This window comes from Peromyscus maniculatus, chromosome 10, assembly GCF_049852395.1.
Source record: "Peromyscus maniculatus bairdii isolate BWxNUB_F1_BW_parent chromosome 10, HU_Pman_BW_mat_3.1, whole genome shotgun sequence".
Taxonomy (NCBI): domain Eukaryota; kingdom Metazoa; phylum Chordata; class Mammalia; order Rodentia; family Cricetidae; genus Peromyscus; species Peromyscus maniculatus.
This window is the reverse complement of record NC_134861.1, coordinates 87,940,339-87,957,419: the sequence shown is the minus strand read 5'-3', so window position 1 is coordinate 87,957,419 and position 17,081 is coordinate 87,940,339. Positions and strand designations below refer to the sequence as shown.

The window sequence follows — 17,081 nt, the reverse complement described above, 5'->3', positions numbered from 1 at the left end:
GACGGGCCAGAACTTATTTTAAGATATCTTTAAATATAAATTGAGCCCCCGAGGCAGAAAAGTCATTTACCCAACACTGGCACAATTCAAACATAATTAAGACTTGTAGATCAAAACTCTAGTAACAAAAAGGGGCATTTTCAAATTGCATCTAAGATAGGAAGATATTAAACAGAATGGTGAGCCTTACAAGTAATGGTATTTCCCCCTTGAAGTGAGCTTGAGACCGGCATAATTTTGGATACCCAAAGTAAGTTTAAATAACAGATACAAAAAGCAGGACGGGCTGGTTGGAATCCCCGCCCCCCAAACGAACAGAACTTCCTCTCCAACAGCTAGCTTATGTAAGGGGCGCAGGCAACAGGGTCAAATAAAAAATGGCTCCTGAACTTAAAGGAAGGATGCCCACTTCTTTCTCTCAAGAGGCAGATGGTCAGCTGAAAAATAAAAACACCGTATCAATAGGACGTTCCCGAGGAAAAACTGCAGCCATCTCTGTACATGCAATAGCAAACACTTTCTCTTTAATCCCAAACCGAAACAACCCACAAAACTAACAGAAGGCAAGGGTTGTCCCACTCTTAGGACCTGCTGATGGCTGAGGAGCCTGATGGGGCTGGTCAGAGTTGCCCGGGGGAGAGAGATCAAGGGGTACCATGAGCTAAGTTTGCCCCACAGGTGGTGCCCACCTCAAGTGGGGTACATGCTCTCTTCGGTCCACAAGGTCTTAGATCAGGAGGTTCAAGAATATGGCAGCTAGGCAAGAGCATTCCAGCCCGAGACCCGGGGTTCGGACCCAAGTTCTCTATTTCACTCTCAATAATATCGTCACTATTTTTGGTAGCTGAAGTCACTTCAGTGGCCACTGAGGGTGGTGGCTTGTAAACAGACATTGACAAACACAAACAGCAGTGCAGTATGTGACCCCGACTGTAAAGGACGGGAGGCGATGACGGAAATGAGGTAACTCTTCCCCAACTCGTGTGAGCAGACAGCTCCTGCTCTTCTAATGCTGTCCATTAAGAGAGTAGGGCTTGGCAACGGGATGGCTACATAAAGAAGAAGCTACAGAGAGAAAAAAGAAAGGTTCAGATTCAAATTGATTCTTAAAGCCAAAAAAAATATAAAAAATTAAAAAAAGCACACTTCCTACAACCAGCTGTGGAGGCAGCGGTGTGTCCGTTAAAGGGCCAGTGTCACGAAGCGTGGCCGAGGGGAGGGGTGAGGTGGCAGTGTGGACACTGGACACCCGGACCAAGGGAGGGGAGGATGCCTCTGCGGGACACTGAGGGTCATGGATGCACCCAGCAGGCAGGGGCATGAAGGACTGTGGTGAGGAATGTGTGAGCCACAGGACACCCCAGGGCAAGCGTCTTGGAGAAGCTGGGCCGACCAGCCAGCAGCGCTGAGGTCCACCACACAAGGCAAGACGGCAGGGGACGGCGGCGTCCCCACTCTTTATGTGAGGTAACAAGCACGCGTGTGTACACAGGCATGTCAGGCAGGGGCTGGAAAGAACTCACAAACGGGCACACAGGACAACGGTTGGGTAAAAATATATTTCCCGTTTTACGTCTTGGCACTAGTGATATATGCATAGGTCACCTGTCACCACACCATGTTAACAGACACTGGAGGGAACTCAGCGGGCCGCCGAGTCAGCACTTTCGAACTTGCAGGAACGAGATGCTTCACATCGATCAGTACAGTTATTTTAGTTCTTAGAAAAACATGACAAGTGTCTAACATGCAGCGTACATACATGACAATTCTGTATCAACACTGAAGGATTACACAACAGTTTAGAAAACATCGGTTATCTTCAAACAGCAAAAATGACAGTTCTACAGCTACAGTTTAAGGCATATCAGCATATTTTAAAATCAAGAAATAGACCAAAGTTCTAATGCTGTTCACAGCTTAATTTTCAATTTATTTTTTAAAAATTCCCTTCATACCGACACACAAACTAGACTCTGTAGGTCATAATTCAGCTAACAACTCCGTAATAAACGTCCTGTCGTGGAACTAGGACTTTTGGAAACTGACACCTGACAAGTCCAGACACTTGTGAATGGCAAAGTCAAGGGATTCAAATGGACAGTTCTGGAAGGACCACACAGAGACAGTATGATGTGGGTGGGTGGGATGAGGGGGCGCCTGAACACCGACTCTGCGGAACACTTAGGGGTGTGTCAGCAAAGTGAGACAGCCAAGTCCACCCATCAGAGGTGCACAGGATGGAGAGGAGGCAAGAGCTGCTGCTGGTGAGTGGCAAAGTAGAGAGAGAGGAAAAGGAGAAACCCGGGCCCCGAGTCAGGGGGAATGGTTCCCCTGGCTGAGAGATGCCCCTGTGGATGAACTAATACAGAGCCCAAGCTGGGAAAACAGTCCTGCAACCGCCTCCGCATTCTCATGCTGGCCGCCCCGTCACGGCCTGCAGCGTGGAGCACGGTCCAGAAGGAGCAAAAGATGCTCAGAGAGGCCAGACACGGCCATCCGACAAAACAACAAAAAGACGTGGCCACTGCATTTGGCACAGAGGTGAGGCCATCGGACTAAGATCCCCATGGTAAGGGAGCAGGAAGGGCGCAGAGACATTGTTTTCTGATTTTTTTTTTTTTGTTCAGGGGACAGTGGGAGTTTCTTTCTCCCACTGTCAGAATCAAAGGCCCGCCGCCACAGGAGGCCATGCAGAACGATGTCTGCAATGAGTAACCAATACTCGACTTCCACTGAGACCAAGAGGAAGCTGAAACGGTGGGACAAAAGAGAAACGTGGCCGGCAGAGATGCATTTAGCTTAAAAAAAAAAAAACCAAAAAAACAAAAACCAAAAACCAAACTCATCTGTCCCGTCTGTTTCCCCTAATCTCAGACAGAAAGATCCCAGAGTTCTCACTCCTGTACTTACATGCAAAGGCGAAAGCACATCCAATTAGATTTGAGAGTATCGTTTATTCCGTGCAGAGCCAGGGACTACTGTGAAGAAAGGCATAGATACGGAAAGAAAGGGGCAGCAATAACAGACTCCAGGAGGCTGGGGAGCAGTGGGGAAGAGTTTCAGAAGCAACACAGCTTTTTGTGTTTTCCTTCTTTTTTTTTAAGCTTTTTTTTAAAGGATTCTCTTGGCTTTTTATTCCCTGACTCTCCATAGGATTTATTTTACTGTGGAAAAAAAAAATGTAAAGAAAAAAAAATTTCAATCAATAATATCTTGGCATCAAAAAGTCCACTGGATGATTTAAAAAAAAAATTGCTGAGCTTATCTTAAAAAGCTTTTAGGGACGTGAGAAACCAAATGCAAAGGGTTATTTTCTATTACAAGGCATAAAAACAAAACGCTCACACAAGCAGTGGCTGGAAACAAGCATACGACACAAATGCTCAAGCGCTTACGCGGTGCCCAGCGAAGCAGCAAATGCAGCCACAGTTAGTGAGCATGCATGCCACCAGTGCTGCTGATTCACAGCTAGCTAGAGAAACCGAAGCCAAGCCAGTGTCTGTCCTGGAGCTCCTCCTCCATCAGCGAGGATGGCGGCAGCGGGGGTGGGGGGTGGGGGCGGCGGCTGCGTCTGTAGCTTCTGTCCCAGCCTGGTCTGCACCCCAGTGAAGGCAAGTTCCTTACTTTGCCTAAAGAAGCCTAGATCAGTTTATGAAAGACCCCTGCTTTCTTCATATGGCTGGGAGATGAAGAAAAGGAGAACATAAAAACGTGGCTGGGATCAGATCGGGGCTGGCTGGACAATTCTTTTTTTTTTTTTTTAAGTGTCACAGAGCGGGAGATGCAGCATTTTTTTTTTTTTAAAATCCCATTCCTGGGTAACTGGTGATGTTTGAGGGGCAATGCAGAGGCGAGGACTGGGTTCATGAGAAGCGTTAGGACGGCAGGGAAAGCCAGGGGATCTTGTTAGGAGGGGCAGCCGAGCAGATGACAAGAAGGAAAAGTGGACAGGAGAGAGGATGTGCCCTTCTCCCTCACACACAGCAGGCAGACGGGGCATGGGGCAGATGGCACAGGAATCAGTGCTGGCCCAGGGGGATGCCGGGTGACTGATGATTCCAAGAGACAGAGCAGGAGGAACTAGTCACAGTGAGGGATGAGTGAGGAAAATTCCTTAGAGACGGCTGTGTCTCAACATGAGCAAGGGGCAGAAGCGAAGCTGGCCCCCAGCCTCTTCACTCTCTACTTTGAGTGATGTACACTGTGCTCACTCCTGTCCACCCTTCTAGATCTGTGCTACAGGTAATACAGTGAGGCAAGTTTTCTATCTGAACTACTTATGGCAGTTTTTTTTTTCTTTGCGACTTGTGAAAATTTCTATTAGAAGTAGCCATATCCTGGAGTCAACCTCCAGGTCTCCCCTCAGCCTGCTTAAGGCAAATGCAGGTGGGTGGGGAGGGTCTGGAGAACAGGGGTGGGGTAAATCCCCTCATTGTAAGTGGGAATCCAGCATCCTTAGTGGAAGATTCTCTAGCTAAGCAATACTTAATGAGCTGGTCTTTGAGATCTGGACCCGTGAAAGCATCAGGGACTCCCTGGTGGAGGTGAACAGAACCACGTTTCTTACACCAGGCCACAGCAGCTCAGCCAGGCTTTGAAGTGGGCATTCAGATGCAGACTCCATCCCTAAGAGGGTCTGAGCAGACCACAAGCTTGGGCCAAATAACCAAGTGATTAAATGAAAAGGTCATACAAGCAAATAGCCCTCTAGGATGCCCACTCACCAGGCTGCCACCAACTTCCAAGCCTGCCTGTGGTTTGTGGCCAGTGTGGAGAAGAAACAATCAGCTCAGGGGCTGGGCAAGCACGAGATGACTAATCAAGACAAGGCGAGTTGTTGACATGACTACTCGGGGTTTTTAGTTCAGCTGCTGAGGCGGTGAGCTTTCCCGTCAGATGCACAGGTAGCATATTACCCCACTCTCCTTGGTCCAGAGCGGCACACAAGTGGACAGGCATGCTTCCTGCCGCCACTCGGAACAGGCATACAAGGCAAACCATCGACTTTCCGGAAACAAAGTCCAGCCGCACGAGCGTTTGCTGTTACTCCCCTTGGTCTACGGTTTTCTACCACCCGACAACATTCAGCAAAGTGAGCTAGGAGTGACTGGGATGTGGGAGGGAGGCAACACAAAATCAAAGAGGGCACGGATGACAGAGATGCACTATCACTGCCAGAGCAGGTGAATGCGGGAGCGTCCGTGGCTGGCCCGGCTTTATGTGAAGCTTGCACTGTAAGTTAAAACACAGAACGCAAAAGTTAGAAACGATCACAAATTAAATGAAAAGAAAACCAGGAGCGCCAGCACCAGCATTCAGCGATGGCGAATGCTCATGCAATGATTACGGGACTGACAGAAATCAAGAGGGGAAAAAAAAAATCCGAGTAGGCCATTCTATGGGAAGAGCAAAGCAAACCTTGAACACCGAACAGGGAGCCCATGCCCCGTTCCCTTTAGCATGGAACTGACATTCCTGAGTGACTTCTTGAAACCAAGGCACAGTCCAGTGGAAGGAGCCACTGTCTGGTTTTGTTTTTCTCAAATAACACAAAACTATGGTCTGTGAGCAGTGAAGCTTCCGTTCACTGGGACTGAACGGAAGCTTTATCTTCCACTTCCGGGCTGTGGTGGGAGCCAGAGAATAAACAGACAACAGGTGTCTTGGTACGGGTGAGTGGGAGATCGAAAGGAGCTTGCAAACTGGACTAGAGTAGAGGGAGCCCAGCTGGGCAGGGCTGAAAAAGAACATGGTTAGAGCTACAGCAATGCCAGGATCTCCTCCCTCTTAAGACCAAAGCAACGCTAAACCTGGGATCTGCATGGCTAATTTTAGGCAATTCCAAACATGCACCTTGATTACTTAGCAAAAACCCAAACTGATAATAAAAAATTCACTTAGAAGAAAAAAAAACAGGGAGAGGTGCGTAGACGTGTGCACAGTGCAGCCATCACGTGCCAGTTGGAAAGGAGGACGCTGAGGTCCCCCCCTTTGGGGTCAGATGCAGCTCAGCCAGCAAGTGCCTCCTGGCAACTGTGTTCGTAGAGAGTTTTCAGGAGAGAGAGAGAGACCGTCCACTGCATCTTACCCTGGGACAGTCTACCACAGCAGTACAGCCCCGAATGAGCAAAGTGACTCGGTGGCCGGAGAGGGCAGAAGGTGGGGTCCAGCTAGTGGCAGGGACAGGGTTAGTTCTACTTTGTAATCTTAGGAAATGTTATATGCTCTCATGCCACCTACTTACCTAGGTTAAAAAAGGAGCGTGTTGTTAGAATAGAAAAAAACAAAGAGTTTCAGGCTATTAGAAAATGCATTGACTGGCAATGGGTGCACAGCGGCCTTCTGCTGGGCACAGCAGCCTTCTGCTGGGCACAGCGGCCTTCTGCTGGGCACCGCGGCCTTCTGCTGGGCACAGCGGCCTTCTGCTGGGCACAGCGGCCTTCTGCTGGGCACCGAGGCCTTCTGCTGGGCACAGTGGCCTTCTGCTCGGCACAGCCAGCTCCTCGGGGCATGGGGCAACCTCACACCTGCTGCAGCGATGGCCAGGAGGAAGAACCTTCCTCTTCCTGCTCGGAGCACTGCTCTGGTTCTCTCGGTTACTGTCTTTCTGTGGTCCTCTAGCCAAAACCCTCCACTGTCACTGACAATAAAAGGGGTATTTCCCCCGCTCTTTTTGGAATTCAGGCCTCCAACTAGCCTTTGCGTTCATTATACAAGCAGAAGTACGGAGAAGGGTAAGAACCAAGGGACGCCAAAAATCCATGCCCTCTCAGGCACTGCACCTGGGGATTACTGAGAACCAAGTCTAACACCATCGATAATAAATGAGGATATATAAATAAAGCTAAAATAGATTTTAACACAGACGTCATGTAAACTTTAAAAGCATTATACATTGGTACAGCCCAAGGTGGGAAGGAAATAAGTCAGCGTGTTCCAGAGCAAAAAAATGTCTGTTTCTAGAAGGAGGATTTTAATGGAGGTAAAATAATGGTCAGTTCTTAGGACTTTTATTGCTAAAAGGCACATCCAGTATACATGAAATATTCTTTTTAACATTGCTGGTCTTGTAGAAACATTTTTAGTTTAAAACTTGTACCTCTGCACACTTCAATGCTTCAGGGTAAGAAAGGCTACTACTTTTGGGGCTTCCTAAGCTGAGTGAGTGGCCTCTCTCTCTTTCTCCCTCTCCTCCCCCCTTACACACACACACACATACACACACACACACACACACACACACACACACACACACACACACACAAACTTCTGTAGTTTTTCCCAGATAAACATTTGGATCAGGGTTCAACGCCAAATGGCTTTGCCCCTGGCTTGCTAGGTGGGGATGCCACGAAGCTTTTCCAACACACTGAGCAACAAAGACTTGTACTGAACCAGATTGTCGAGGCAGCGGTTTCTCTGGATTAGCCCACAAGTCTGGCTGCTGGACTCCTTTGATGACTTGGATCTACACCAAGCCCAGTTAAAACTCTACGTTATCCACATGGACCACTCCCGTTATTGCTTGGACCAGTTTCCGGCTCCTTCGTTCCCTGGACACGTTTCCTACTGCCTCAGAGCCTGCCAAAGCAAGTGTGTGTAGGGCACGGCTTTCACTGGCACCATAATGGTGCAAAGGCTACACACAGGCACACCACAGTTCCTTAGGGGTAAGCCTGGGTGGGGCGTGCGAGCCAGGACTGAGTGGCGGCAGAACTGGGCGGGCTCAATCGGGACTGCGCAGACTCAGTCCTAAGTGCTACATTTTCCAAAGAGGGAAAGGCTTGGCTTGCATCGGTCCCACCGTTTTTTGTTGTTACTCGGTGCCTGCCTTTCTCCCAGCACCTTAGCATCTAAGGATGAAGAACAGGAACCCGACGGCGGGCTCCAGGGTTGCCTGGATGGCTGCGCTAGCAGGTTCTGGCGTGGGGCGTGGCATCCCAGGCCTCCCTAGCACCATACCCCAAACCCACAGCTACCGTGGCAACACTGCCCCCCCCACCCCACCCCCCGCTCTTGAAGGTGACTCGAGGAACAGCTTCAAATCACACAAGTTCAAGAAGCGCACCTCTCCGCTGGTTTCTGATGGCTGCTGGGGGTGGGGTGGGGGTGTGCCACCGGAAGTTGACGACACAAGAGCAGCCTGGGGGGGGCCCTTTGGCACTTGAAATCAAGGCTGTGTTGAAACTGCTCTGTGTGGGGCTCAGGGGTGCCATGAGGGTTGCTAGGCTATGCTAAACGGGTGGCATTTTGGTTGAGTCTGCACAATTAAGATAATCGTCCAGCTTGTCGAATTTAGAAAAAGCCCAGCGCCCCCTAGCTGCACTTTGGAATAACATTCGGTAGCTGGCTCGCCATACTACCAGGGCAGAGAAGCACGAGAATAACTGGGATTTTAGAACGCTCTTTTACCAAGCCTCAGGAGAACGCCTCCAGAGGCACCCAGAGAAGCCCGCCCGACTTCCCTGAGTCTCCTGGGGTGGGTACTGAAGCTGCTACAAGAAGAGCCGACAGTCCTGACTGCTTGGTGGCCCCAGTGACGTCTATAAGTCAATCCCTTGTACCCTTCAGAAATACCTCTAAAAACCTCTGCCCTCTTCCCTGCACCGTCGAGGAAAATACTTGCTTTTATTTCTCTGGCAACAGACCAGTCTCCAGTCTGTAAGTAGGAAAGGTGGACATGCAAGAGAAGAGATTGTTAGCGGTCCCCAGGAGGCGGGCGACACCTGCTTACTTTTTCTTATCCTTGTCCTTCTTGGTCTGCTGGGCCCCGGACTGCTGGGCCTGGGACTGCAGGAGCTGAGCGGCCGCCTTCTTCTTCTGGAAGTTGCTCACCTCCTCCTCAAGCTCCTTCTTCTTGTCTTCCACCTTTTTCTTCTCCTCTTGGTGTGTCCGCTTCAGGAGGTCGAACTTCTCATGAAGCTGGGAGGGATAAAGGAATAAACCGGGCTCGGCGAAAGGCATAAAAGTCTGAGCAGCACAGGCTGTGTGGGCCTGCGCAAAACCCCAGCGGGCGGTCCACAGCTGGAGGCGGACTCTCAGCTCCTTCTCCAGCACCATGCCTGGGTAACACCATGCCCGGGTGCCGCCATGCTTCCTGCCATGATGATAATGGGCAACACCTCTGAGGCTCTAAGCCGGCCCCCAGTTAAATGCCTTCTAACAGAAGAGTTGCTGGGGTCCTGGGGTCTCTTCACAGCCATACAAGAGTGACTAAGACAAGCCTGAAGTATCTGGGTGGCTTATGGAGAGGTAAGGTGAGGCTGTTGAGTCCTGAGCATCTGTTACTTGAGCTCCTAGAGGCTAAACATCTCTTGGGTACTCTCTATGCTAATAAGGTACTTATTTAATTATTATTTTTGGTATTTTGAGACAAAGTCTCTCTATGTAGCCCTGGCTATCCTGGAACTTATTATGCAGACCAGGCTGGCCTCAGATTTGCAGAGATCTGCCTCTGCCTCCTGAGTGCTGGGACTAACAGCATACACTACTATACCCAGAAATAAGGCACATGATGTTTGAAAGCATCAAGACGGCCAGCAAGGTGGCTTACTGGGTAAAGGTGCCTGATGCCAAGCCTGACCTGAGCTTGGTCTCTGGAACCTACATGGTAGGTGAAAACGGATTCCTTCAAGTTGTCTTCTGATCCACCCCCCTCCCACACACAATTTTAAATAATGTAATTTTTTTTAAAGCATGAAAAGGGTAAAAATTAACCATGAGCCTAATAACAAAGTCACCCTTTTGACTTTTGTGTGTTCTTGTTTCCAGGCCTTTAGGAGCACATATGAAATACTTAGAGATTACAGTGTTCACACACACATATATTTTAGCTGTACACACACTAACAGTCTAAATAAGAAGAATAACTTCTAACATTTGACAAAACAAAAACAAAACCCACACTTGTGCCAGTGTGAAGTCCCACGAATTACAAAGTACTAATAAAAAGGCTGCCTCTAGTTTCGGCCTCCTGGAGGACAGACAGAGCCTCACCTCTTTCTCCGCCTCCTTAAGTTCCGCCTCCTTCTCCTTCACTCTCATGACAAACATCTGCCTCATCTCCTCCTCCTTCTTCTGCAGCTCTCCCAGGAACTCGTTCCTTTTTGCTTCATACGTCTCCTGCAGGCTATGAAGACCCACAAACCAAGACGGGGCATGAGACGGCATCAGACGTTTCAGTTCATGTCCCTTCTCCCCTTTTCTCATTCCAAAAGAGAAACAACTGCCGCTTTACCACACTAAAGCGCAAACGAAATGAGTTTTCCTCTTCTTTACGCTGAGATTGCAGAGACCACTATGTCCAAAAGCGTAACGCAGCGCCAGAGGCCTGCGGCTAACCAGCCAGGATTTCAGAGTTCTGCAAGATGGCGGGGCCTAGTATCATAGGTGAAAATGCAGGAGTTGGAGACAGGCAGAGCAGCGCGGTCATTCTGGCCTCACCAACGGGCTGACCTTGGCAGGCACAGCTCGCTAGTCCCCTGCACAGGGGTTTCAGACGCAGTAGCACGTACCTCCCTGAGACGAGACTGTGCGAATGAGTTATGAGGAAATTGAGAAAAGCATCTGACATACAAGCAGTGCTTACTGAGGACTTCCCTCCCCCGTGCATCTCCCTCTAACCCACGACGACAAGGAGAGGGACAGCCTTAGTGAGAAGACCGCCTTCTAAACGTGGGGCAGGAAACCGGCGCTTCTCAAGCCACATTCCAATTTTAAGTGCTGTGGGGAGGAGTCTTAATTTCAACTGGAATCCTGCACTCTCCCTCTCTACAGAACTCAGAGCCTGCGTTTCATACTGAACGTCCTGATGCCACTGTATCTCCGTCAGAACAAAGACACTGATAGAGAAGCAATGCTTTCTGTATCACGAAGGACCCCCGTCCCCTACACATGCACCGCAAAGAAACAGTAGCTGGTGTTTATATGGCACTGCTTTCTCTGTTGTAGTTTATGTAGGACAGCTGAGCGGTAACAGAGCCTGCAGGTGGAGTCTACCTTTGTCACAGACCAAACTTCCCCGAGGGCATACTATACTACAGACTAGAAAGCACCATGGATACCTCCAGGCACCCTGTCGGGCGGCTCACAGAAGTCACACCTGTCCACTGAGGCGGTTTATAAGGCAGGAAGGCCCAGCGGGGAGCCCTCTGCTGGGGGAACTGCAACAAGTAGACAGCTACAGTCACACTGGGTCACACTGCAAAGTGGTTTTATTTTTGTTTGTTTGTTTTTTTTGTTTGTTTGTTTTTGAGACAGGGTTTCTCTGTGTAGCTTTGTGCCTTCCCTGGAACTCACTCTGTAGCTCAGGCTACAGCCTCTACCTCCCGAGTGCTGTGATTAAAGGCGCACTGCGCCACCACTGCCCAGCCTAAAGTGTTTTGTATGTGGAAAGTTCAATCCAAACTTGGAATAGCTATGTCTGTCCTAGACAAAGCCATACTGAGTGTCAGATCGGCCTTAGGCAAGACTATCCCAGCTTTGAGTCTGGTGAATGTTGACATCCAGGAGCAAAGGATGAAAAGGGGCTCCACAAATGCCGCTCAGTTGTTCTGCTGTATCCTAGGGTGTGAACTAGCTTTTGAACTCTAACACAGGAACCATGATCATAGCGATGGACGAGACCAATGTCCAAAGCCTTTGGTTACAAAGGACTCAAAATGACTTGACTGTCTCCAGGTATGGGACCCTACCCAGCTCAGAAGAGTCACTACGTGCACAGCATGCTGAGGGTCACCACGGCAATGGCACCATTGGCAATCCCCAGCTTCAAACTGCAGCCACTGACTCCCTTTGCCAAGTGAGACACTGTGGTCACCACGCAAGGTTTTCAGCTGGTCCCAGTGACCTGATCTTCTCTTTGGAAGCCCAGGGGAGAAGGTTTTCTTTGCTGGCATCAAGGAAAGGGATAGCAACACAGACACCCGAATCTTAGTGGTTCACAGAGTGGCTTCTTCCTTGTCTGACTCTCCTGGAACCATCTGAGAGAAGGCATGCCAGAGTCTGGTCACTGTCACCAGGACTTACGGAGAACTTTATACACGCGAATGCATTCACCCTCATAATAAGGCACTAGTAGACATCTCCCATTCCCCATCTTACAGATGGAGGGATGTGGACACAGGGTAGCCACCTGCCTTGGTTGTATCATGAAGATATGAAGGCACCAGGATCGAACCTGCTGAGATGGGAGCCCTACCCACTTTCATTTGGCTGGTGAACCAGGGCCTGTACATTCCTAAAACAGGCCTGAGGACTCTGAAAAGAGGGTGGTCCCCGAGCATTTTCTTGGGAATGTCATAAAGGGCAATGGCATCTCAGGAGAAAAGCCCAGGAACACATGACTAGGCCCCATGGTATCCTTGGCCCCTCCTAACTCATCCTAAAATGCCAGCTGGAAAGGGGCTGGGGGAGGGAGAGACCTTGGCCCAGGAAGGTCTTGGGCGCTCTGGCTGGCAGAACCGAGTTCCAAGGGTACAGAGCCACATGCATAGAGGCAAATGGGAAAGGTGGGCAGAGGCAAGAGCGGCTGGTGCCCAGGTATCCAGGTAATCTGGAGGACTAGACAGGCACACATCTCAATCTAGGTGGGCTTGAGGACAATACCAGGACCACAAGCGAGCTCTGGTACTCTCCCTGGTACTACGCAGCTCTACTCTACGTGGCCTCACACTGGCTTCCACTACTAGAATCAGCGACCCAATAAAGAGGCATCGGAAGGTCACGGCATTGCCCAAAAGGAAGAACCAACTTCACTGTGCAGCCTCACGGGAAGCCTCGGCGTGAAGAATTTGGAAAACTTTCTGTCTCTCACTTCTCCGAGTCACCCTGAATTCACCCGGGGAGGGGAGCTCCCGAGCACATCCAGGAGTATTTTCATCTTGAGGGATCTGAGCTCAATATAAAGGTGAGTAGGAAGTTACGGTTAAGGTTTTAACGTCAATGAAATTATTACTGGCCGTGAAAGAAACAACACTGAATTACTAAATGAAGACTGTCATAGCTGACTCTACTGTAGTTCTTTTTCTGGTGGCACAAACCTTTAATCCCAGCCCTAAGAAGGCAGAGGAAGGTGGAGCTCTGTGAGTTCGAGCCCAGCCTGGTCTATATGGCGAGTTACAGGTCAGTGAGGATTGCACAGTGAGACCCTGTTTACAGAAAAGAGCCCGAGAAGACACTGGTGTGGTGTGAAGGTTCAGACTCTGAGGTCCGTCAGCTACTGGGTACTTTTTCTGCTCACTTTGTCCGAGGTAGACTTGAGTGCAATGAGAACATTAAATGTTGGCATTTGAAGAAGGGAAAGCATCTGGGAATGGTGCTGTCAATGGTCAACTGTGGTTTCCGCCTGCCTTAAGTTCGGGTACCCTTGTGACCCTGTTCCCCCGCTCCTCTGTCCCAAGGGCTCAGGAACTGCTGCAGGCCCAAGAGTCCCCAAGGGAGGGGCTGAGCTCCCAAAGCAGTGCTTTCAAGAGAGGATGTCACACTCACTTCACACTGGACCAGTCGGGTCCCTGTGGTGAGCCTTCCCACAGCAAGGGGGACAGCTGCGTGGGTGACTGTACAAGGGGGAACCACCTCCATTCTAGATGGAAAACCCTGCCCTAGTTACTGCGGTAAAGGAATGAATATATTTTTGAAAGCTCGACTTCTGCCTTTGTTTTCTTAAACATGGGCCTTGGTCATAACGTTTATGGGTCTTGGTCATAATGTATATAGGGGCCTTGGTTATAATGTATATGGCCTTAGGTAATAATGTATATGGGCCTTGGTAATAACATATAGGTATAAACATTTCCCCATTTCAACATCAAAAAGGAAACTTAGGCCTGCAGAAATGGGATCAAATGGGAGGGAGGTGGGACCCTCACTTCAGTCTCCTGCTATTTGAGGCGGGGAAGATGGCGTAGCCTGAGTAGTAGGCTGCCCAAGCCCGGCCGGACCTACCCTGCTGCACCTTCTCCAGGCAGGCCTTTACCTTGGGCTCGTAGGAGTTGCCTCAATAAAAATGCCAGCAAGAGTCAGCGGGGTGACGGGGTGATGACCAGACGGACAGACGGATGGACTGCTTGCCTGCACAGGCAGGAAGGCAGCCCTGGCCATCTTTTTGATGAAAGGCAGACAGACCACCTGGCTCTTTCTGGTGTTGGCAGGTACAGGTAGCATCCCAGACCCTCAAATCTCTCAAATTCCAGGACTTAAAAGAACACAGGTGTGCAGAATGGTTTTTAACACCATGAGAGGCAAATTACCTCTAATAACCTAACCTGCAAGGAGTCCAGGCTGTGACCTAGTCCAGGTGTTGGTAGACTGCAGAAACAGATTCAGCCCTCCCCTTCCTGTTATCACTGGTAAGGTTTTACCGGCTGGAATGCAAACATGCCCATTCAGTTCTTTACAGTCTAAGGTGTTTTCCAATGACACAAGCAGAACTGAATGGCCATGATGAGACTTTATGGTCTGTAGAACTGAATCAGTCAAGAGAGTGCTCTTACTAAGTCCAGTTGGTTCCCCGATCGGGCCCAGATGGTTAAGAACATGAGTAGCAGCAAAGCCAAGACTTGAACTCAGGCTCCTGACACACAGTGTTCCTCCACACTGTCTGGCGCTGGCCGCTCGCTGCATTCGACTTTACAGAAGTTGCTTTGTTCCACTTTTGTGCACAGAAACAAATACTCTATACAAAACCCATTTTTCATCGGACTTAATAACCCTCGAATGGGCTTGATTTTATGGGGTTGTTTTCTGGTAAAGACACTGCAAGCACAGAAGGCTGGCTACACCTGCCTTCACAGAGCTATCTCCTATCCGGCTGACGGTAGCCCTCAAGCCTGTGGGACTGAATTACATGCTGAATAGGTAGAAGTTAGTCGTCCGTCGTTGTGGATCTGCATTTGTCCTCACCAGACACAGACATGCTTACGGGAATGCAGCTGCACTGTGGGGGGCCTCGCCCAGAAAGTACTCAAACTTTCTCTAACGTGGATCCAAGAGAAAACGCCTCCCACCAAAGGGGCCGTCCAGAGGACTGGAGACCGCTTCACTGAGCACTCAGGTTCTTTGGCTGGCCATCAGATCTATGGCTTGTGGATTTCAGAGCGTCCTGGTGGCGGCCATAAAGGGTGGGAAAACAGGTTGTTCAAAGGTACTGTGGCTTTAACCAGGAGAGGCTCAGAGTCCAGACAGACCTCACACTGGCTCAACTGAGATCAAGAAAAGTGCTCAGGCTCAGACGGGACAATCCCCGCCTCTACCAGGAGGTGGCGACCTGGCCTTGAGCCCCACCCCAGTGACTCAGTCTCCAGTCAACAGGGCTATCCTTCTCCACCACGGGGAGGCAGCTCTGGTGGAAGGCGGCCAGTTGCTGGAGTGCTGAGCCTACCTTCTCTTAAAATTTAAAATGGGTTTCTATGTGCAGGGGCGTCTTGCCTAATGTACATATGCACTCACGTGTGCCTGGTGCCCAAAGAAGCCAGAGTAGATCTGATCTCTTATCAGATCCTTTGTAACTGAAGCTACAGATGGCCACGAGCCTCGATGTGCACGCTGGGAATCGAACCCTGGTCCTCGGCAAGAGCAGCCAGGGCTCTTAACCGCTGAGCCGTCTCTCCAGCCACAGTCACCTTTGCTTCCTCTCACAAACTGCAAGTTTATCCATCAGTGGCATGGGAAATACATATATACGTTTTCTAAGCCTTTTCCTTCCCTACCCTCAGTCAGAACTGCACACCAGTGTGAAAGGAGTGAGTGTGAGGGCTGGAGGGATGGCTCAGTGGTTAACCCACTGGCTGCCCTCCAGGAAGACCCGAGTTTGGTTCCCAGCACCACATCAAGAGGTCCACCTGTAATTCCAGCACCAGGGGATCCGACACCCTCTTCTGGCCTCTGCGCATGCGCGCGCGCACACACACACACACACACACACACACACACACACACACACACACATTTTTTTTTTTTTTTTGAAAAGAGTACTTGAAAGTTAAGAAGAGCCTTAGGAAGTTGAATCTGCTCCACACGAACTCGGCAAACGTTAGCCAGCAGCTGCACCTGTGGGGGTGTGGGTCAGGCACTACACCCCACAAGCATAATGAAAAGCTTGGGCTCAAGAGCGGAGAATTCAGAACAACCCCCTTCCCCTAACTGCAAGGACTTTAGGCAGGTTGTATCCATTCTGGGTGCTTTGGACGCTAGCACTTGTTAATGCGGGCGGCAATAACAACAACGCCCACGTCGCTCAGCAGAGATAATAAAAGTGGGTACCGCGGCCCCCGATGACCTGCCCCATTAACCCCTCCCCAGCAAGCCGCTGCAGTACCAGAGCCTCCGATCCCACAATCCTTTCTCTGCGGTGCACACCCACGCGCCGCCCGGCCACTGTCCGAGACGCCTGTCCGCGGCTGCGTGGGGCTGCGTGGGCGGCTCGTACCTGAAGGGCTTGCTGTCGGGGTCCGTGTCCTTGAAGCCCATCTCCTCCAGCTTACAGCGCCGGTACAGCTCATAGTGGCGCGTGTGGGTCTGCTCCCGCAGGTCCTCCATGTTCACGCGGATCAGCATCTCCCGCAGCTTCACGAAGTCACAGTGGTTTTCATTCTCAACTACAAGACAGCAGCAAAAAGGGCAAGGCCATCAGTGGCGAGGTCACTGACAACCAGAGAGACACTCCGGCTGGGGGGCTGTCACCGTCCCTCTGAGGATGCCCGGGCGGCTCCTCCCTCCATTCCTAAGGAAGCCGAACCGCGACGGTGGGGGGAGGGCGCTGAGGGAGGGAGGAAGGGCGGGGCTTCACAAAGCCGTCCTTTTACCTTCCCGGCCATTCTGCCATGCAGACTGTGACTCACTTTGCAGATGTAGGGGTCTAGGTTTGGGGTGCCAGGCAAGGGCCCAACAGGGGTAACATCTGGCTCCAAAGTCAGATCCGTGACTACCCCTCTGCGCCGTCCAGACCCAGCAGGGCGGTGTTTAAAAACCACTATTCCCGATCACCCGATATTTGCTGAAATAACACTTCTTTGGAAAACAACCTTCCCCGGCGACGAGGAAGAGACAAGAGGCCTCTTGTTTGAAGACTTTCTCCCAGC

General features: G+C 50.4%; 1 protein-coding gene across 5 annotated transcripts in view; it reads right to left on the bottom strand.

Moving 5' to 3' along the window:
* The window catches only part of Septin11 (septin 11), an 88,140-nt gene continuing 71,059 nt past the window's right edge, over nt 1-17,081 (bottom strand). Inside the window, exons 7-12 of one of the 5 annotated variants that reach the window (XR_013043024.1) lie at nt 16,430-16,598; nt 10,000-10,132; nt 8,738-8,925; nt 2,914-5,235; nt 690-1,065; nt 1-437 (exon numbers count right to left, since the gene is read on the bottom strand). Coding sequence is in view for 3 of the 5 variants with exons in the window: in XM_076546653.1 (XP_076402768.1) it covers nt 1,050-1,065; nt 8,738-8,925; nt 10,000-10,132; nt 16,430-16,598 (506 nt within the window). In the remaining 2 variants the exon portion in view is untranslated. Of the gene's footprint in view, nt 438-498; nt 1,066-1,540; nt 5,236-8,737; nt 8,926-9,999; nt 10,133-16,429; nt 16,599-17,081 lie in introns of those variants that run through there. The other 4 variants (XR_013043025.1, XM_076546654.1, XM_076546653.1 and 1 more) reach the window with 4 other exon arrangements.